The 23,099-nt window shown below is 47.1% G+C and overlaps 1 protein-coding gene across 4 annotated transcripts in view; it reads left to right on the forward strand.

Annotated features, from left to right (window-relative positions):
- The window catches only part of LOC132391842 (nuclear factor NF-kappa-B p105 subunit-like), a 124,736-nt gene that overhangs the window by 80,818 nt on the left and 20,819 nt on the right, over window positions 1–23,099 (forward strand). For all 4 annotated transcript variants that reach the window (XM_059965518.1, XM_059965516.1, XM_059965517.1 and 1 more), the window contains exons 11-17: window positions 860–998; window positions 1,508–1,624; window positions 2,315–2,410; window positions 3,075–3,245; window positions 4,664–4,805; window positions 8,830–8,944; window positions 10,040–10,247. In XM_059965518.1, coding sequence (XP_059821501.1) covers window positions 860–998; window positions 1,508–1,624; window positions 2,315–2,410; window positions 3,075–3,245; window positions 4,664–4,805; window positions 8,830–8,944; window positions 10,040–10,247 — 988 coding nt within the window. The remainder of the gene's footprint in view (window positions 1–859; window positions 999–1,507; window positions 1,625–2,314; window positions 2,411–3,074; window positions 3,246–4,663; window positions 4,806–8,829; window positions 8,945–10,039; window positions 10,248–23,099) is intronic.

The raw sequence follows: 23,099 nt of genomic DNA on the forward strand, positions 1-23,099 counted from the left end.
ATTGGGAGTTGGCAGTTATTTGCAACCCAACTGCACCCAGCTTCAGAACCTCCCACAGCAGGTGACCCTGGCCCAGAGACTAGCCAATGTGTAGCTTCAGTTGTGGACAACACCTTGCTCAGGAAGACCTGTGAGCTTCCGGCCAGGACTGTCTTTCCCCGAGTTGATGGTTGTCCAGTAGCCGTTGGTACTTGTCTCAGTGTGTGCCCCTCAGGACAGCCTGCACAGCAGAGTCTGATATGTGCTACAGTCAGGAGAATCTCACAGACACCCCTGCACCTTCTCAGAGAGGCAGAGGGGCTGGCAGTGGTCTCGCTTTCATCACAGCTGTCAGGAGAGAGCAGTGGTGTGACTATCACTCCAGTGGTATGTGCTGTGCCCCTGCTTTTCCATCCTATGTGCAGAGAAACTGGCTGGGTAAATAGTTGAAGTGGGCTATGATTGTCACACGTACTGAGGTGCAGTGAATACCTTTGGTTTGCGTGCCTTCCATACAGGGCATTTCATTGCAATGGTGCATTTAGTGAGAACAAGGGAAAACAAGATCAGAATTTGAGGTTCAGGATTGTTTATGTCATTCTTCAGTACACAAACCTAAAGGAGATCAGTGCTGGCAGTGAGTGCTCCTGTTGCTCCGGTTTCCTCCCACACTCCAAAGTCGTACTGGTTGGTAGGTTAATTGGTCATTGTAAATAGTCCCGTGATTAGGCTGGGGTTGAATTGGGGGGTTGCTGGCGGTGCAGCTCGAAAGGCCGGAAAAGCCTTTCTGCTCTCTGTCTCAATAAATAAATATTGTCTGGGTTCCGGGGGACCATTAACGCGATGAAAGTAAAACGTACTACATTCCTCTCTCTCCCAGTTCGCTATCGTCTTTAAAACTCCAAAGTACCGGGATGTGGACATTTCCAAGCCTGCCAGTGTGTTTGTCCAACTTCGCAGGAAATCCGACAACGAGACAAGTGAACCAAAGCCCTTCACGTACTACCCGCTAATTAAAGGTGACTTTCGTCCATTCTCACCGCTGCTCTCAGATGCACCTCCCTCAGGATGTTCGATCCACATCTTCCTTGCTGATATGATAAAAATAGTGCAATATTTTTAGGAAAGAAAAACTTAAACAAAAAAATAACATTTCAGTCTCCCCCTCTCCCTCCTCCCCCCCTTCACCCTTCTCACACCCCTCTCACCCATTCTCTGGTCCCCTTTTCCTCCCCTCCCCTCCACCGTATCCCCTATCCCAACACTCCTTTTTCTTACCCCTCTCCTACTACTCCCTCCCCCTCTTCCCTGCTCCCTTCACAGCCTCTCTGTCTTCCATCCCTCTCTTCTCCCGTTCTCCCCACTCTTTCCCTTTCACCCCTCTCCTAACTCCTCCCCATTGTGGCCTAGCTGAGTGGAAACACCTTTGCCGTTATGAATTGCTTGTCTTCAGTGATTTATGTGTGGAGGCCCTGCCTCAGCACGGGAGGCTAGTTAATCTACAACGTGTGCACTTCCTGCCCCACAGATAAGGAGGAAGTACAGAGGAAACGACTGAAGCTTTTGCCAAATTTCTCAGATCACTTTGGAGGTGGAGCAGGGTCAGGTGGAGGACTTTACGGAGGAGGGGGTGGAGCCGGTGGGGGTGAGTACATGGTGCAGATTAATGTACTTCAGAGAAATGTGAAGAGATGCATTTTCATGTGTAGGTCCTGGGTGGATTTGTACATGGGGAAACCTTTCAATGTGGGAGAGAGAATCTGTCCTTGTGATTTATCCTCTGTTAACCCCAGATTGTTCCATTTAAGTAGACCTTGGTAAGCATGGATGAGATGGGCCGAAGGATCTGTTTCCATTTTGATTAACTCAGTGACTAGCGTGCCTAGAACTACTGTCAGTCCATTTCAATGAATGGAAACGCTGGTACTAACATCCGGAGAAGAATATTCCTTGTGTGCTTTTGTTCTAAAGAGTTGACTCTTTGATCAAGGCAGCCAGCTGGTGAAAGGTGTGCTCTCGGTGAGCATCGCCACAGGATTGCATGGAGCCGTTGGGCTGAAGGGCCTGTTTCCCTTCAGTGTGACTGTTTAACGTTTGGCGTGAGGGCCAGACAAGCAGACAAGCTCCCACATCCAGAACATAGGAAGCCCAGGGTCCAATGGCTGTCGGGATGTTAACGGTTCTATGTGGAAGTCTGAACGTGGTGTTTCTAAGGTTTTGCTGTGACGTTGTCCACTGCTAGTGACCACATTTCACAAGAATATGTCGATTGTGAGAAGGGATAGACACAACTTTCTTCAATCATGTCGTTTTTTTCCCCAATCTATATATATAGGTTCCAATTACTTCACAGGATTTCAAGGATACACCAACTTTGGAAATTACGCTTACCCTCCAGGAACCACCAACTCCAGTCCGGGCATGAAACATGGTAATCACTGATATCCAAGGGAGACTGATTGGCCGGGTCTTTGCTGCAGGGGGCAGGACATGTGGATTTGGTGGGACAATGGTGCAGAGGAAGTGTGTGGAGTGCAATGGGACAATGGAGTACTGGAGAGTTCTGGCCAGCATGGGGCCCCTCAGTTCAGGAGGGATGTCACTGTGGTGGAGAATGTGGAAGTTTACTACGATTGTCTCGGTTCTGGGGCTGACTACAGGGAAGACTGTTGGAAGGAGTGGAGCTGTCCAAACTCTGGCCCGTTTTTCCAGGTGATTTGGACCACTCCTTGCGCTGGGGCCAGTCAGTGGCTGGGACTGCGAGGGCCACTCTGCTGGGTGATTTGACTGGGTCCTGTTCTGGGTGTTGGGCCTCAGTGCATCCAAACATCCTGTACCTGGACCTGTGTGTAGTGTGTGTCCTGGACCTTCTCACCGGTTACGAAGGTCCCAGTCGAGAAGGGGATGGAGGATTGGGCCAGTCTGTGGTGGAGGATGAAGCTGTGGAAGGGGAGGAGCAGTCTGGGATTGGACAGGTGTTGGGTGGGTGTAGAGTGGGTGAGCAGCTGGTGCATGGTGGGTGTACAGGTTGGTGGCTTTGGGTGGGCCACTCTATCCTTCTGGTGCAGCCATTGAAGAACTTGTGTTATCTGTAGCCGCAGTGGAGCCTGGACAGTCCCTATCAGAGAGCTCGCCGTCTCCCCGTGTTGGACACCCTCCAGAGGAGAGCTCCACATCTTCCCACCAACCCACCACACAGCCTGGAGACACCTCGACAGAGGCCGACATCACCTCCCCCAGACTGAACCAGCCGCCTCAGGACCCAAGTAGGTTCTTCTGTCTGGGTAATGATACTCAGGGTCTCATTTAGAATTTTGTGCTTGGCTTAACTTGCTCACTGAAGGAATGAGGGAGAGTTTGGTCACGTTCTCTGGTGTTCCTGAGTCCCACTATCAACAGCCTAGGCTCATCACTGACCACGACTAGACAGTCAGGAACTGGGAATCCATTAGTGAGTAACTTCCCTCCTGACATCCCAATGTCCTTCCAGCATCTGCGAGGCATAGTGCGGAGTGTGACAGAGCCCCCTCCGCTTGCCTGAGTGAGCGCGGCTCCAAAGACCCTCGATAAGCTCGACACCAGTCGGAGCACAGCAGCCCGCTCTGTCCTGAGTTAAAGACTCACTTCCTTTACCCCACGTACATTGAAACATACAGCAAAATATTTTTGTTTTGCGTCAACAACCAACGTGGTCCGAGGATGTGTTGGGGACGGTTCGCAAGTGTCACTCGCCATGCTTCTGATATGCTGCATCTCTTTAGTCCGAACCTGTACTTTGGGCTATGGGAGGATGGCAGAGGAAGCCCGCACAGTCATGGGGAGAAAGTGGAGACAGCAGTGGGAACTGCAAGGACAGCGCTGCGCTAGCCGCGATGCGACCGTGCCACCCAACTCGTGACCTCCGTAGGCGAGGGCAGGGGGTAGCGGAGCACCTGCACCTGCAGCTCTTGCTCAAGCTGTGTAGCACCCTGACTTGGTGAAGTAACGCTGGCCCTTCACTGTCACTGGGTCCAAATCCTGGGACGTGCCCCTGGACATTACTGTCGGAGCACCTTCCCCTCATAGACTGCACAGGCTGAAGGTGGCCCTCCCCTCGCTTCTCCAGAGTATTTCAGGTTGAGCAGTGAGCTGCCCCCCCACTTCACCAGCAAACCCACTTCCTGTCAATCAATGAAAAACAAACATCACAGAGCAGTGAACTCCACCATCCTACTTCCTGCCTTTCACTGTTGCTGCTACTGGCAGTCCTGTAAAGAAAGGCCTCTGACCCAGAGGCCGTAGGTTTAGGGTGAGAGGTGGAATACTCAACGGCAATCTTCTCCATTCAGGAGGTGTCGCTCGTGTCGATCATGCTCAAGGTGATAGATGGTGGGTTCAGTCGTCATGTTGAAGAGAAGCTTGGGTGGGAGGGGTACGGAGGGATGTGGTCTGGATGCAGGTAGGTGGCACTCGGCAGAAGATTCGGTCAGCTTAGGTTAGATGGGCCAAAAGGCCTGTTTCTCTGCTGTAGTACTCTATGAAAGAAGTAGTTCTGCGTCTAACCCCTTTTTGCCCACCCGCTTTATGACTGATGCTCCCTCTCTGTCAGAGGCTGACTTTCTGTGAAAGTCGGTGGGTGATGAGCCATGTCAACGTTGCAGGTGCTGACCCCACCCCCCCCCGGCTGTTTGCTTTTTGCTTCCAGATCTGTTGTTCCTGGAGAAAGCTCTGGACTTGGCGGAGAGGCATGCGAGAGCCCTACTGGACTACTCGATGTCGGGAGACACCAGGATGTTGCTGGCGGTGCAGCGTCACCTCACTGCTGCCCAGGACCAGAACGGAGACGCGTAAGTCGTCTGAGGACCGGAAAGGAGAGGTGGGAGCTGGGAGGAGAGTCATTCCGCCACCTCGACATTCCCCATCACCCCATGACCCTTGCCTTTGCCCCGGATCTTAACGCCGCCCCTTGATCTCATCTGATCATGGCCAAATCACGAGCCGTTCTCCTGCATGTAACTCATGATTTCTTGCACATCTAAAATCCTCCATTTTACGTCGGGGTGATGAGAGCCCCAGAGAAAGCGCCCTCAGGGAAAATCTGAATGAATCTGGGAGGCCCCTCCCACAGAGCATGACATCAATTGCTGGTGGTCCTTGGTACCAGCATGAGCCTATCACCGGTCTAGTCACTCTTTTGGGCAATACCAAGACACAAACTAGCAACGTTTCTCTAATTAAGATACAGGAGTCAAGGCTGTCTTTTAATATGCTGGGCAGTATCATCTTTATGTCCCTGCTGCTCCAGAAAGCTCAATGATTATTTGGAGTTTTGATTCAGTCAGCACTTCACGGGTAATTTTTGAAATTAGTTATTGCATTATAAATCTACTGCATCAGGCTGCAGAAAGAACAGAGAACAGTACGGCACAGTGTCTATACTGACCGTGATGTCAAATTAAACTAATTCTATCTGCCTACACAGTCATATATTCCTCCATTCCCTGCCGGTTCACGAGTCTATCTAAATGTTGTGATTGTATCTGTTTCTACCACCAGCCCTTGTCAGCATGTTCCAGGCACCCAGCACTATCTACTGAATACTTGCATCCAAAGTCTCTTTTAAACGTCCCCCAGCTTTCCTTGAAGCTGTATGCCTCTAGTGTTTGACATTTCGTCCTGGGAGAAAGGCTGACTACCCTTTCAGAATTCTATACTCTTGTAACAGGAGACCCCTCAGCCTCTGGCACTCTCGGAAAACTTGTCCAACCTTTTCTTCTGGCTAATAATCTCTAATCCAGGCAGCATCTTGATGAGCTTCTGCACCCCTTCCAAATCCCCCATGTCCTTCCTGTAGTGTGGTGACCAGAACTGCAAACGGTACTCCAAATGTGGCTTGTTCTGTACAGCTACAGCATTCCTCACTAACTTTTACCAGAAGACATAGGAGCAAATTAGGCCATTCAGCCCATCGAGTCTGCGCCGCCATTCCATCATGGCAGATCCTGGATCCCACTCAACCCCATGCACCTGCCTTCTCACCATTTTACACTAGATACCTCAACCCTGAAGCCAAGTTTCCCCGACACCTTCATTATCACCCTGTCTCCTTGTGTTGCCACTTTCTGGAATATATGAATGTAAACCCCTGGATCCCACTGAATGTCAATGCTCCTAAAGATCCTGCCATTTTCTGTACAGTTCCCTCTTGTATTTGATCTCCCAACATACAACTCCTCAGACTTGTCTGCCTTAAACCTGTCCACCTGTCCCTTTTCTGTCCTTATTTCCAAATGGTCTCTATCCTGCTGAACCTGCCTCACTATTTTATGTCATCTGCAAACTTTTATGTTTATTTATGTATGTATATGTACAGAAGTCACAGCTGGTCAGAATTCTCTAGTTAGGATAACATTCTGTCTTCTCTGGCCGAGCCAGTTTTGAATCCAGTCGGCCAAGTCACCATGGATTCCACATGCCTTCATGTTCTAAATCAGCCTACATGAGGGGCCTGGCCAAATGTCTTATTATAGTCCAAATGTTCAACATAGGACATGTTATCTTGTTCGTACTTGAGTACCAAGATGATAGAGGTGTTCTTAAAGCAGGAGGGTACCACAGCCTGAAGCAGGGAGACGTAAAATACCCCTGCCAATGCTTTCCTACAGGGTCTAACGACATGGTCAGGCACAGCATCTGGGTTTCACAACCCTCCGTCAGCTGCTTACCTGGTCTTCTATCTCTGTCTGGTTATGGGGGGAGCCACCAGTATAAAAATTAATGAGATTGCACCCTTCCTCAACTGTATCACCCTGCCTCACGGAATGTGCCCTCCAGGATGTTATTTCTAAGTGCCACACCTCTCTCTATTGTGTCAGAAACATCTGAATCCTGGAACACTGAGCTACCAGTCTGCCGTACTCTCAGCCAAGTCGTAGTTCCCTATACTGATCCAGCCTCTGAGTTCATCTGCCTTCTCCAAAATACTCCTCGCACTGAAACAACTACACTTAAGTCCACTCATGTTTGTTAACCTGGCCCTGTCTGTCCCTTCATTCAGCCTTACGTGTCCCCCAACCCCTTCACTGACTGTCTGACTGCCCTGGTTCTGTAACCCCCTCCCCCACCCTGGTATTGTACCCCCCCCAACCCTGCCACCCTCCCGAGTCACACACAGTAAAGCTCGCTGACAGATGTCAGGGTGTTTGCACAAGTGAGAACTGGGGTGGTAACAGGAAGATCAATAGGACAACAAAAAAAGGAAATGAAAGGTAATGAGAGTGCTTGAGAAAGGACGGCAGCAAGTGTTCGAAGGGCCAAAAATATTCTCTGCACATGTGAAAAGGAAGAGGGTGGAATACACCAGAGAGCAGAGCCAAGGTAGAAATGAAAGCTCAGTCTACCAAGGACAAAGAAGCTGCTGTCATTTCGGCAAAGGAAGGTCTGATTCAGATTCGGGATGGGCTAAACGATGTTCAAAGGAGAGAGCAGGTCAGGCAGTATCTGTGCAGTGAGAAACAGACGCCCGGCCAGTGTGATAGGACAGGTGCTCTGTCAGTGTGAAAGGGGCAGATGCCTGGTTGTGAGACCTTATTAGACAAATTCCCGGCCAGTGAGACCACATTAGACAGATGCCCGGTCAGTCTAACAGGACAGACGTCTGGTCAGTGTGACCACATTAGACAGACGTCCGGTCAGTGTGACCACGTTAGACAGATGTCCAGTCAGTGTAATGGGACAAATGTCTGGTCAGTTTGATGGGAGAGATGTCCGGTCAGTGTGATGGGATAGACATCTGGTCAGTGTGACCACATTAGACAGACGTCCGGTCAGTCTGACAGGACAGACACCCGGTCAGTGTGACCACGTTAGACAGATGTCTGGTCAGTGTAATGGGACAGACGTCTGGTCAGACTGACGGGACAGACGTCTGGTCAGTGTGACCACATTAGACAGACGTCCGGTCAGTCTGACAGGACAGACACCCGGTCAGTGTGACCACGTTAGAGAGATGTCCGGTCAGTGTAATGGGACAGACGTCTGGTCAGTGTGATGGGACAGACGTCTGGTCAGTGTGACCACGTTAGACAGATGTCCGGTCAGTGTAATGAGACAGACGTCCGGTCAGTGTGATGGGACAGACATCTGGTCAGTGTGACCACGTTAGACAGACGTCCGGTCAGTGTAATGGGACAGACGTCTGGTCAGTGTGATGGAATAGACGTCCGGTCAGTGTGACCACGTTAGACAGATGTCCGGTCAGTGTAATGGGACAGACGTCCGGTCAGTGTGATGGAATAGACATCCGGTCAGTGTGACCACGTTAGACAGATGTCCGGTCAATGTGATGGGACAGAGGTCCGGTCAGTGTGATGGGACAGACGTCCGGTCAGTGTGATGGGACAGACGTCCAGTCATTGTGCTGGGACAGACGTCTGGTCAATGTGACCACGTTAGACAGATGCCCGGTCAGTGTGATGGGACAGACGTCCAGTCATTGTGATGGGACAGACGTCTAGTCAGTGTAATGGGACAGACATCCGGTCAGTGTGACCATGTTAGACAGATGCCTGTCCTTGCTCAGGCTCAGTCATATCTCACAGGAACAGGAGGAAATAAGGAGGGTGTGTGGATCCTGTGTCAGCAAACACATGGTTTCTGATGGTTAGTGGGACATAGCAACTGTTTGTTCAACTTCACTGTTACATGGATTTTCTAACCACAATAAGAAAGGATGGAATGTGTCAGGAAATGTGAAGCCGGACATGGGAAGACCAGTACTGCGGAAACAGCGCGTGCTAGTTACTGAGAGGCATAAATCCTTTGTCAGAAGGGCCGTGTTATTGAACCTTGTTTTCTCTTCTGAAATATCAGGGCACTACATCTAGCAATCATTCACCTCCAGCCAGCTGTGGTGCAACACCTTCTGCATGTTATCGTCAGCCTCCCTGGCCAGGACATCATCAACATGAGAAACGATCTCTATCAGGTACATGCTTGTCTGTATCCAACTCTGAGAACCATCTTGTGCCAAACTAATTAACTTAGTAACCAACGTGTCACTAAAATAATCTCTTCCGTCCGTGCATGATCCTTTCTAATTGTCTGAGTCGTGCCTGCCTCCTCCAGCACCCCAACACAGTAAAAACCTGCCCAGGACATCTCCTTCAAACGTACCCCCTGCACAGAAAATGTTCAACCAGGATGAGCTCTGGTGGGTTTTCAGCCTGAAACATGAACGGTTTCTCTCTCCACAGAAGCTAACTGACCTGCTGAGTGTTTCCAGCACTTTCTGTTTCATTTCAGCTGTCTGCATTTCTTTCGTTCAGGAATAAGTGTTTGGGGAGGTGGGGGTGAGACACCAGTCAAGCCAGCTCATTTGTCCGGGGAGGTGTCCAGCTTCTCGGTCAGTGTCAGTGGTGCAACATTTGCCCAGGCAAGAAGACTGTTGCACCACACTCTTGACTTGCAGAGGGCTGAACTGCCTGGTGGTATCAGGAGCTGAGTTACTCGGATGTCCATCCCCTGGCCTGCTCTTACAGGGTTTCCGTGACTGGCCGGTGGTGACTGCCAAACACTGGATTCAATAATGGGCATGTCCTGGAGAGCCACGGGCAAATGGGTAGATTATCTTTCGTTGGAGACAACCACTGCCTGGCACCTTGTGTGCGGGAACACTCCCCTGAATGTCACCCAAGTCTTGCTGGACGCAGGAGTGGGCTGCTTCATATACTGAGGTGTTGGGAATGGAATTAACATTGTGCCAAAGTCCATGAATGACCCCAGTTTGACCTCATGACGGGAGGAGGGTCATTGATGAAGCAGCTGAAGGTGGCCGGGTCGAGGACACCGTCCTGGGGCGGTCCTGAGGCCAGGATGGTTGATCACAACCTTCTCCCTTTGCTTGAGGTCAGCCCGTGGCCAGAGAGGGTTCAACTCAGTTCTCAGGAATGTGCTGCTCCTAGTCCAGGGCTAAAGCTGGACTCCACCATTCCCAGCCCGACCACAGGCAGAGGAGATCTCCTCCCGCAGGGCAGACTGCCGGCGTTCCGTAACCCTGCCTGACGGCTGCTTCTCTTTTCAGACTCCGCTGCACCTGGCTGTTATAACCGGGCAGGCGGAGGTGGTGGAGCTGTTGCTGCAGGCCGGGGCTGATCCCACCCTGCTGGACTGCCACAGCAACTCTGTTCTTCACCTGGCCGCAGAGCAGGGGGATGTCAAGGTGCTCAGTGTGCTGCTGAGAGGAAAGAACAAGGCTGTGATGGATCTTCTACCCCTTCCAAACAACGCAGGTGTGTACGGGCACTGAGCGCTGGGCTGGGTGTGGGGCAGCTGGTCTCTGACAATCAGAAACTTGTTTATTGCAGGCTCTGTAAAAACTTTGTTTTGCATACCGTCCATAAGGATCGCGTCATCACGTCAGTACATCGAGGTCGTAGGTGGGAGAGCGGAATGCAGGGTATAGTGAGACTGTGAAAGTGTTCTACTTTCTACAATTCTCCACTGATGCTCTCAGGTTTGACCCTGGGCATGGTTTTAATTGGCTTAACGGTCTGTAAGTTAGCTGCATTTAAAGTTTTGATGGCTTCGCAAGGCTTCAGTAACGGAAAGGCTCAGAAAGATTGAAAGGATCTGATGGAATTGATTGGGACATGAAGAGATGGCTGGACAGCAGGCGGGCATGGGAGAAAAGGTGGTTGCTGGATCTCAGAGGGAAGGATGGATTCCAGGAGGGCAGAAGTAGGAGAGGGTAGCTGGCTGGTGGGAAATGGGGAAAAGAGGGGCCTTGGATGCAGGGCGAAGGAAGGGAAAGCTGGGGGAAGAGAGGGGGTCGGATCCAGAGAAGGGTGATGAAACCACCTGGTCCCGGGTGAGAGCGGTTTTCACTCACACTGGACTAAGCTGTGAAGCCAAAGGGGGAAGGAGCGAGTCTGAGTGTAGAGGAAGGTAACTCCGCTTGGGGTTCATGGATTGCGAAGGTTCGGCATGACGTCTAAAACTTTGACAAGCCTCTATAGATGTGTGCTGGAGAGTATATTGACTGGCTGCATCACAGCCTGGTATGGAAACACCGATGTCCTTGAAAGGAAAATTCTACAAAAAGTAGTGGATACAACCCAGTCCATCATGGGTAAAGCCCTCCCCACTGTTAAGCACATCTACATGGAGCATTGTTGCAGGAAAGCAGCATCCACCATCAGGGACCCCCATCACTTAGGACATACTGTCTCCTTGCTGCTACACTCAGGAAGGTGGTACAGGAGCTTCGGGACTCACACCGCCAGGTTCAGGAACAGTTTCTACCCCTCAACTTCAGGCTCTTGAACCAAAGGGGATAACTTCCCTCAAATTCACTTGCCCCATCATTGAAATGTTCCCACAAGCAATGGACTCACTTTCAAGGACTCTTCATCTCATTTCAAGGACTTTCAAGGATTGATGCTTATTTATTGCTTATTTATTTATTATGAATATATCTTTCTTTTTGTACTTGGATGGCTTATTGTCTTTTGCACATTAGTTTGGTGTGTTCTTTCATTTGACGGATTTATGAGTATGCCCGCAAGAAAATAAATCTCAGGGTTGTATATGGTGACATATATGTATTTGGATAATAAACTTACTTTGAACTTTGGACAGTGGGGATGTTGACACACACCCGGTTCCCAGCCTGGGACATCTCTCAGTTTCAGTGCTGCACTTGGCCCAGATGTGTCTGCACTGTGCAGTGCAAAGTAAGGTTAGGAGAGTGGCCAGAACAGACCAGGATGCTTCACCACTTCAGAGAAGCAGGTGTTGGTGGGAAGATGTTAACCTGTGTATCCTAGCTTCAACAAAGCTCCTGGTCCAGTATGTGGAGATATCACGGTGTGGGAGGGAGGGGGAGGTGGAATGGGGTCCATATCAGACTAGGAGGGTGAGGTTTAGAGATGGCAACTTGGCTTAGACAAGGGGTAAGGTAAAACCTGGAGTGCTGACCACTGACCACAATGGAAAATTCGGGCATCTTCAGGTTTTGGCGTTTTGGACATCCCAGGAATTGGGCCAAAGGTTCCATGTTACAGAGAAAGGCGGTAAGGTGCAATGTAGATTGTAAGGTCAAGAATTCCTCTTTATTGTCTCGGAGGTCTGTCCGGTGCTCTTAGAACAAAGGGACACAATCAGTCCTTCAGCCTGGCAGTACGTGTTCTGAAGTTTCTGCCCCATCAGAAGGGGGGAGAAGAAATAAATGAGACTTGAAATTGTCAGTCAGCATTGATACATACAGGGATACAACACTCCTTTCCCTGAAGTCAATAACCAGCTCTTTCATTCTGCTGACATCGAGGGAAAAGTTGTTGTCCCTAGACTATGTCCTACCTATCGTTCTTTGAGACATGACCCACTACGGTGGGGTTAAGGGCAAAATATGACCACACCGTTGTGCAGTAAGGTGGGTTTGAGGACTTTGCCCAGGAAAGGAAGGTCATTTGGGATTCCCATTGGAATTTTTGGAGTGCTTAGTCCACTTTCTCCACCTGCATGAGTTCCCTGTAATTCGAAAGCATCACCACTCTAGGCTGTGGGTTTGGTGGTGTGTGCCGTGTAGGAGTGGCTGCTTTTGGAGTTGCCCAGTGTGCCTTGCACCACACCTGGGACAGGAGTCCTGCTTCGGGAATGCTACATTGGTGCCAGTCTGCATGACAATGCTTGCAAACTGCCTCCAGCACATCCTTGGGTGTGTTGGTCGTTAACGCAAATGATGCATGTTTTGTTGTACATGTGATAAATAAAAGAATCGGAAAGCTGAATCTCTGTGACAGCTCCAGCACCAATAACTCCATGAACTTTGCCCCAAATGTTTGCAGGAGTTGTGTGAGGACCCAGAGGGAGAGTGTCTCACATGGTGATAGTTAGAACAGAAAACTACTGTGCTGACAGACTAGATTGAAAGGACCCCTGGTATTAAATAAGGATGAGGCCCCATTAAAGGACTCTTGGATATAGGAACAGGCCATTTGTCCCACTATGTTCATGCTGACCATTGTAACTAACTCATTTCCAAATCTCTGTCCCCAGCACCCTCTTAGCTAGTGTGTATGAGAATCCAGTTCCCATTTGGGAGAAAAGTTTGCCCCTCAGATTGCCTCTAAACCGTTTACCCTCAACCTCTGCCCTCTGGAGTTCAATGTCAATGTCAGGTTTACTGTCAAATGTGCAATCACACGTACACACAGGTGCAATGAATTGCAGCACCTAAAATGTAAGGCCCATTCACATAACCTAGAAATGAAGAAGAAAAACATAAATTATACACAGTTTTATGAGAAAGAACACAATTAGTAAGGGGAGGTCTATTTTAGTGCAAAGTGATCATGGTGTTGCTCTGCTACAGGGACTAGAGCTTTGCTGTGGGAAAACATTTTCTGCTATCTACCCATTTATATCTTTCATAATTCTGTACATCTCTATCAAGAACTACTCAGCCTCCTTTCCAGGGAAACCAAACCCAGAGTATCCTGCCATAACTGAAATATCACAGGAGTATCCTAGTGCATCCTCTCCAATCACATCCTCCCATGCCAGGAATGGGGTGAGGTGGGGCCTTGTTCTGTTCTGCCTCTGGGACTTTCCCCAAAGCTCCCAGCCACCTCCATAGCAACACCTTGTGGTTAGTTTCAGAAATGGCCTCTTGGCTAGATGGTGAATAGCAGCACGGTTTCCTTTTTTAAATGTGTTCAAATAAGACTTCGGGGCAGAGGATATCACCAAAATCAAAGCTGCAGACAAACAACATAGAAAGTGAACATGAATTATCTGCTTTCCAGAGATGATAATAGGAACTTAAAGGAGATGGACCTTAAAAATGCTGCATCACCTTGTGGTCAGGAAGTAGCATTAAAGCTTGGCTTATGCATCACAAATGTATTTTGTAGGGGGAGAGCTTGTACTAGAAAATCAAAAGCATATAGCTTTGTAAGAAAGAATAGAAATACCTCGTATCAGGTGGTGAGTGGACATGGGCACTGCATCAAAGTTCAATGTAAATTTATTATCAAAGTACATATATGCCACCATATACAACACTTTCCTGGTGACATTTACAGTCAGTAAAAGGAAACACGATAGAATCAATGAAAACTACATGCGACAAAGATGGACAAATGACCAATGTGCAAAAGACAACAAGCGGCAATTACAAAAAAAAAATTCAAATAAGAAATAAACAAAAAACTAACAAGCGAGCAATAAATATTCAGGACACAAGTTGTAGAGCCCTTAAGAGCGAATCCATAGTTTGTGGGATCAGTTCAGTGTTGGGATGAGTGAGGTTATCCTCTCTGATTCGAGTCTGATGGTTGAGGGGTAATAACTGTTCCTGAACTTGGTGGTGTGGGTCCTGAGGCTCCTGGACTTCCTTCCTGATGGCAGCAGCGAGAAGAGAGCATGGTCTGGATGATGGTAGGGGTGGGGGTGTCCTTGCTGATGGTCGCTGCTTCCCTGCGACAGCACTCCTTGTAAACATGCTCAATGGTGGGGAGGCCTTTACCTTTGATGGACTGGGCCGTATCCACTAATTCTTGTAGGCTTTTCCATTCAAGCTTATCGGTGTTCCCATTCCAAGCCACGATGCGATCAATTCAGTGTACTCTCCGCTGCGTGTCTATAGAAGTTTGATGACAAGCCAAATCTATGCAATCTTTTAATGAAATAGAGAAATGGTCCTGCCTTCTTTGTAATGGTACTTAAATGCTGGTCTTAGGACAGGTCCTGTGTAGTGATAACACTGAGGAACTTAAAGTTGCTGACCCTCTCCACCTCTGACTTCCCAATGAGGACTGGCTCATGGACCTCCGTTTCCTCCTCCTGAAGTCAATAATCACCACTCCGTTGCTGTGGAACCACTCAGCCAGATTTTCAGTCTTCCTCCTATATGCTGATTTGTCACCACCTTTGATCAGCCCTCGACAAGTGGTGTCATCAGTAAACTTGAACATGGCATCAAAGTTGTTCTTAGCCTCACAGTCATAAGTGTAAGGCGAGTAGAGCTGGGGGCAAAATGCACAGCCTTGTGGTGTCCCTGTTCCGATGATGGTTGTGGCAGAGATGTTCTTGCTAATCTGAACTGACTGGGGCCTGCATGTGAGTGTTTAGGCCAAGGCCTTGAAGTTTTTTGATTAGTTTTGAGGGGATGATAGTATTGAATGCAGAACAGTTGTTAATGATGTAGGAATCTTCGCTGCCCCGTTGTTCTGGGATTAAGTGAAGAGTTAATGAAATGGCATCCGCTGTTGACCTGTTGTGGCCATAGGCAAATTGCAGGGGATCTGAGTCGCTCCTCAGGCAGGAGTTGCCTCTCAAAGCTTTTCATCAGGGTGGATATAAATATTACTGGATGAAGGTCATTGAGGCATGTTACCATATTCTTCTTGGGCACCAGTATAATTGAAGCCAGCTTGAGTCAGACTGCAGAAGCATTACTGAGGTTCTAGCTGTCCCTGCTGTTGCAGAAGGTAGGCCTGGCTCCTGTTACTGTGCAGTGTCCCAGGCGGTTGGATGTTGCTGCACTGCCCATCCTTTGTGAAAGGTACTTACTAAATACCTTTGGCTGCAAGTCCATCAGGTAGTGGTCATCTCAGTGGGATGTGATGAACCCAAACCATTTGGCAGAGTGCCTCATCACAAGATCTCACCAACAAGCACCAGGCTGGCAGTGAACAGGAGCCTCACAGTCGGTTTGTTCCTGTCCAGATGATGTATCATCCTCAATACTCGCTGCCCTCAGGCTGGCTGTGGTTGGAAAGACAACGTCACCTATATTTTTGCAAGGAGTACGTAGAGACGTGTGCAAGGGTCTCTGCCCCAGTTCCTCCCCAGCATCTGATCTCTGGGCCGTTCCCAGGGACACACAGTTAAACTCAGTGCAGCTGTGCTAAGGGTCTGTGGAGAAGGACCACAGACGAGGCTTCTTCTGCCAGCTGCTCATAGAGGGATAGTGTTGGGAAGCCCCTGGACCAACGTCCCCTCAGGAGGCCAAATGAGTGACAAAGTTTCTATATTTATTTGTGTTTTTTATAAACTTTACACCACATAATATAATAACCATGAAAGTAAAATGCTTTGTGGTGTTTCTTCACTTGGATAAAGATTCAAGGCTGTTCAAGTCAAGTCAAAGAGGTTCTCCTAGAACGAGGCTAGACATTTCTAATGTTCTCTGTACTCTTTCAATCTTATTCATATCTTTCCTGTAGGTAAGTGAGCAAAGCTGCACAGAATACTCCAAACTAGGCCCTCACCAACACCCTTGTGAGGCTCCTGATGAGTAGAGGCATAAAAAGCAAAGGGGAGAAGGCAGAAGAGTGGGGTTGAGAGGGATAGTGATGATCAGACCGGATGGGCTGAATGACCTAATTTTGCTTCTGCGTCTTATGGTCTTGAGATCTGAGCTCATGAGCGCTGGCTGTGCATGTGTAGTCATGGCTGATTGCTGTCATTTCATTCTCCTTGCTGAAATTTCATACGCCGTGGCAGTACTTTTCCAATGTTTATCCACCGCAGCTTGGTACTTTCCTTCCAGTGAATTTGTTGTGCCACATTCAAACTTAAAGCCACTAATTACTGGTGAAGTTCAAGCCTCTGGGGAGAAACATAGAAAACCTACAGCACAATACAGGCCCATCGGTCCACAAAGTTGTGCCGAACATGTCCCTATCTTAGAAATTACTAGCTTACCCATAGCCCTCAATTTTTCTAAGCTCCATGTACCTACTCAAAAGTCTCTTAAAAGACCCTATCATATCTGCCTCCACCATCATTTCCAGCAGCCCATTCCACACGCTCACCACTCTCTGAGTAAAAAACTTACCCCTGATATCTCCTCTGTACCTTCTTCCAAGCACCTTAAACCTGTGTCCTCTTGTGGCAGCCACTTCAGCCCTGGGAAAAAGCCTCTGACTATCCACACGATCAATGCCCCTCATCATCTTATACACTTCCATTAGGTCAGCTCTCATCCTCCATTACTCCAAGGAAAAAAGGCCAAGTTCACTCAACCTATTCTCTCAAGTCATGCTCCCCAATCCAGGCAACATCCTTGTAAATCTCCTCTGCACCCTTTCTATGGCTTCCACATCCTTCCTGTAGTGAGGCGACCAGAACTGAGCACAGTACTCCACGTGGGGTCTGACCAGGGTCCTATATAGCTGTAACATTACCTCTCGGCTCCTAAATTCAATTCCATGATTAATAAAGGCCAATACTCTGTATGCCTTCTTAACCACAGAGTCAACCTGCGCAGCTGCTTTGAGTGTCCTATGGACTTGGATCTCAAGATCCCTCTGATCCTCCACAATGCCAAGAGTCTTACCATTAATACTATATTCTGCCATCATATTTGACCTACCAAAATGAACCACTTCACTGTTAGCTGGGTCGAACTCCAGCCCCCGGAGCCTGTGCTACTACAAACACTGTTGCCCAATGTACAGCCAGTGTAAAACAGGGAAAATTAAAGAATTAATTCAGCCCCTGGAGCTGTAGCCACCCACAGAGAAGGCAGTTACTGTGTGTGACATATAGGGGCACTTACGATTTAAAGGCAAGCACGTGGCTGAAGGAAGAGGCAACCCTGTTTATCAAGTGGTTGTACTTAAGCTGACAGCACAGTCAGGGCAAACCTGCTGGACTTTCTCATCTGGGACAAAAGACCTACAGTTCAACGGGATTGTTATGGGTTTTCCTGATGTGGACACTTTGGCAGGAATGGTTCTGTATTGATTTATCCGGTCCTCTGCCTCGGGTGGCTGGTGATCCCAGTAGAGTTGTACAGCAGAGAAGCAGACCCTTCGGCCCAACTTGTCCGTGCTGACCAAGTTGCTTGCTTGAACTAGTCCCATTTCCCTGGGCTTGACCCACATTCCCTTAAACCTTGAGGAGGGTCTCAGCCTAAAACATTGAATATATTCCTCAAACTAGATGCTGCCTGACTTGCTGAGTTTCTCCAGAACTGTGTGTGTTGCTCCTTTTCTATCCATGTACTTCTCCGAATGTCTTTAAACAATGTAATTACACCTAGCTCTACCATTTCTCAGACCGATATTTTCTTGCGGGCAGGTTTGTTAAAGCTGTTGGGGAGGGTTTAAGCTAATTTGGCAGGGGGATGGGAACCAGAGTGAAAGGACTCAGGATAGGACAGATAGTTTTAAAAAAAGCAAAAATAGCAGGCAGTCAGTCGGTCAGGGAGGGGAGGCAGGTGATGGGACAAATTGCAGCCAGCAGGGCATTAGGGATGCAGAATCAAAAAGGGTAGCAAATACTGTACTCAAGGTGTTATATCTCAGTACACAGAGCACTGTGTAAGAATTAAGGTGGATGATCTTGTTGCACTATTTCAGATTGCCAGGTATAATGTTGTGGCCATTGCTGAATCGTGGCTGAAGGATGGTTGTAGTTGGGAGCTGAATGTCCAAGGTTACATGTTGTATTTGAGGGATAGAAGGGTAGGCAGAGGGAGTGTCGTGACTCTGCTGGTAAAGAATGGCATCAAATCATTAGAAAGATGTGACATGGGATCGGGAGATGTTGTATAATTGTGGGTTGAGTTAAGAAACTGCAAGGGTAAGAGGACCCCAGTGGCAGTTATATACAGGCCTCCCAACAGTAGCTGGGATGTGGACCACAGATTACAATGGGAAATAGAAAAGGTGTGTCAAAGGGCAATGGAATGATAGTCATGGCAGATTTTAACATGCAGGTTGGTTGGGAAAATCAGGTTGGTAATGAATCTAAAGAGAGTGAGTTTGTTGAATGCCTACAAGATAGCTTTTTAGAGCAGCTTGTTGAACCTACTAGGGGATCAGCAATACTGGATTGAGTATTATGTAATGAATCAGAGGTGATTAGGGAGCTTAAAGTAAAGGAAACCTTAGGAGGCAGTTATCACAATATAGAGTTCAACATGAAATTTGATAGGGAGAAAGTAAAGACTGATCCAGTAGTATTTCGGTGGCATAAAGTACCATGGTATAAGAGAGGAGTTGGCTGAAGTAAATTAGAAGGAGATGCTGGCAGGGATGACAGCAGAGTAGCAATGGCTTGAGTTTCTGGGAGAAAAGATGAAGGTGCAGGATAGATGTATTCCAAAAACAAAGGAATACTCAAATGACAAAATAGTACAATCATGGCTGACAAGGGAAGACAAGACTAATTTAAAAGCAAAAGAGAGGGCATACAACAAAGCAAAAATTAGTGGAAAGACAGAGGATTGGGAAGCTTTTAAAAACCTATAGAAAGCAACTAAAAGAATTATTAGGAGGGAAAAGATGAAATATGAAAGCAAACAATATCAAGGTAGATAGAAAATGTTTTTTCAAGTGTATAAAAAGTAGAAGAGAGATGAGAGTGGATATAGAACGACTAGAAAATGAGGCCAGAGAAATAATAACAGGGGACAAGGAGATGGCAGATGAACTAAATGAGTATTTTGCAACTGTCTTCACTGTGGAAGACACTGCTGAAGGGTGTGACGGAAGAGGAGTGCAGTTACTATTACAAGGTAGAAGGTGCTCAAAAAGCTGAAAGACATAAGGGTATATACATCACCTGGACCAGATGAACTGCACCTTAGGCTTCTGAAAGAAGTACTAGTAGAGATTGTGGAGGCATTAGTAATGATCTTTCAAGATCATTGAACTCTGGCATGGTGCCAGAGGACTGGAAAATTGAATGTCACTTCACTTTAAGAAAGGAGGAAGGCAGCAGAAAGGAAATTATAGACCAGTTAGCCTGACCTCAGTGGTTGGGAAAATGTTAGAGTCAATTGTTAAGGATGAGATGATGGAGCACTTGGTGACACAGGACAAGATAGTACAAAGTCAGCATGGTTTCCTTCAGGGAAAATTCTGCCTGATGAACCTGTTGGAATTCTTTGAGGGGATTACAAGTAGGATACATAAAGGGGATGTAATGAATGTTGTATATTTGGATTTTCAGAAGGCCTTTGACAAGGTGCCACAAATGAGGCTGCTTAGCAAGTTAAGAACCCATGGTACTACAGAAAAGTTACTAGCATGGAGAGATCATTGGCTGATTAGTAGGAGGGAGCAAGTGTGAGTAAAAGGATCCTTTTCTTGTTGGCTGAAAGTGACCACAGGGGTCAGTGTCAGAACTGCTTCTTTTTCTCCTGTACGTATATCAATGATTTAGATGATGGAATAGATGGCTTTGTTGCCAAGTTTGCAGATGATATGAAGATTGGTGGAGGAGCAGGTAGTGTTGAGGAAATAGGAAGACTGCAGAAGGACTTAGACAGATTAGGAGTATGGGCAAGGAAGTGGCAAATGAAATAGTGTTGGAACATGCATGGTCATGCACTTTGGTAGAAGAAATAAATGCGCAGATTATTTTCTGAACAGGGAGAAAGTCCAAAAATTTCAGATGCAAAATGACTTGGGAGTCCTTGTGCAGAACATCCTGAAGGTTAAGAGTCAGTGGTGAGGAAGGCAAATGCAATGTTAGCATTTGATTCAAAAGGTGTGGAATATAAGAGCAGGGATGTGATGCTGAGGCTTTAGAAGGCACTGGCAAGACCTCACCATGAGAATTGTGAACAAGAGAAGATGAGCAGGCATTGGAGGGGATTCAGAGGAGGTTCACAAGGATGATTCCAGGAATGAAAGGGTTATCATATGAGGAATATTTGATGGCTTTGGGCCTGTACTCACTGGGATTTAGAAGGATGAGTTGGGATCTCATTGAAACCTTTTTTGAATGTTTCCTATGGTGGGTGAGTCCAGGACAAGGGGTTATAGCCGCAGGATAGAGGGATGTCCATTTAAAATAGTGCTGCAGAGAAATTTCTTTAGTCAGAGGATGGTGAATGTGCGGAATTTGTTACCACAGGCAGCTGTGGGGTCCAGGTTGTTGGGTGCGTTTAAGACGGAGATTGATATGTTTTTGTTTGCCCATGGTATCCAAGGTTACGGGTAGAAGCCGAGGAGTGGGGCTGAGGAGGGGAAATAAGGATCAGCCTTTATTGAATGGTGGAGCAGACTCAATGGGCCAAATGGCCTAATTCTGCTCCTAGGTCTTATGGTCTTATTTCCTCTGGCAACTTGATTCATGTACCCATCACCCTGTGTGTGAAGAACTCAGGGGCTTGAGCTTTGTCTAGTGGGGCAGAAGACCTATGCTGACATTTCAGATGAAGCCCCTGAAAGGAAAGAGGGATGTTTCCCAGGGTGTAACAGTAAGAGGGAGGGATGTCCAGGTGTCCCTGGAGAAGGTGCATCTGGTGGTATCTGTGGGTACAAAAGGGGAATTATGGGAATGGTGAGTCCCAATGGAGCTCAAACGTGTTGTTGGTAGTAAGAGCAGTATTTTAATTTGAAACTGTAAATAGTATATTTTATGTAGACTGAAATACTGTACACTACTGTCCAAAAATCTTAGATATATACATAATACACACACACACCTAAGCTAGGGTGCCCAAGACTTTTGCACAATACTGTCAGTGGAGTGGAGCATCTAAATCTGTCGGGAGCAAAGGATGTTGGGAATGGTGAGGGTGGAGTGCCCCTGGGAGGGGTGTGGGTTATGTGGCAAAGGAGGAGTGCCAGGGGTAGGGGGGGTGTTGGCATGGATGCAAATACACCCAGCCATGAGAAACCAGGCAGTCATTTGATACCAAAGAATGGGTTTATTGATCATTACAGAGTGTTTCTCTGGTGCTTCCCGCTCCCTCCCCTTTTCCCAACCACGATACCCTCTCTCTGCCCCCTTCCCATTTCAGTTCACGATAGAGACCCATATCAGAATCAGGTTTATCATCACTCACCTATGTCATGAAATTTGTTTTTTGCACATCAGCGGCAACAATACAGCACAATACAAAATTACTACAGTACTGTGCAAAAGTCTTATTTATCTAAATGTGTCAAAGACTTTTGTACAGTGTATGTCAAGGAACAGTTTTATTCGCCATATACATTTATATGTATTAGGAACTTGTCATGGTGTATTGGTGCAACAAAAAAGAATACTCAGCAGTTATAAAGAATAAGAACTACGTGGGATTCTAGTTAATTGGGACAGCCGTTTATTTGGGACAACTGTTTAAAAAAAAACGAAAACTAATCAAGAAAATAGCCAGGATTCCCATTATTTATTTGGGACACTATGTAACTTAATTGGCACAGGAGATTGTTGCCGAACAGGATCTAACTAGCATTAGTAGCATGGACTTGTGTGGCCACTAGACGCTACGTCGTGCTTCGAGTCAACAGTTTTTAAACGGCATCAGTTGTGTGTGTTTGTGTTCAAAAAGCAGTGATTTTTGTCCCTGATATTTGCCGAGAAATGAGAAGTAAGACAATTCAGAACTGTTTTGCTCAGTGTGGTTTCAAAGCATTCTGGCTTGAAGATGCCAGAAACAGCCGGGAGTGAAACGATACAATTTCACTACTCCAACAAGTTAGGAACCACAAAGAATTTGAAGGTATCAACAATCATCTTGAATGTTACAATGAAAATGAAGATTTGGAGTATTCAATCATCGAGAGCATTGTATGAAGGCAGTCCATTATCTGCACTAGGTGTTTGCACTGATTTTGTTCGTCGCAGCCACTGGATGAATTCCTCCACCAATAACTATTAGGAACTAATACAGATTTGTAATACTGCAGTAATTATTGTGTTACAATGAGCTGAAACAACCAACGCATATTGGTCAACTGACAACTAATCTCGGCCTGACTTCCATTAATTGATTATTGTTCCCAACACCATCTTGAATGTTCTTTGGGTAAACCATTGAAAAAGTCGTGCTTTGGGATATACAGTTGAATTTTTGAGTTTGACATTTGTATTTACTTGTTTTATTGAATAATGGAGTATTTCAAGTTTTGGCTTTATCCTATCTCAGTGGTGAGTGAACAACATATTGGTAGTTTTCTAATTTGTTATGTATTTCATTTAGATATTTAATTTGTTACTCAGTTTGGCTTTTTATACCTTTTAACTATTTTAACTATGAAAATTCTGCTAATTGGGGCAGCCACTTAATTAGGCCAAAATGTACTAGTCCTGATGTGTCCCACTTAACAAAAATCTACTGCATATAAAAATAAAGTTAGAAGTGAAATGATGGATATGGAATAAAATAT

This window comes from Hypanus sabinus, chromosome 3 (assembly GCF_030144855.1).
Source record: "Hypanus sabinus isolate sHypSab1 chromosome 3, sHypSab1.hap1, whole genome shotgun sequence".
Taxonomy (NCBI): Eukaryota; Metazoa; Chordata; class Chondrichthyes; order Myliobatiformes; family Dasyatidae; genus Hypanus; species Hypanus sabinus.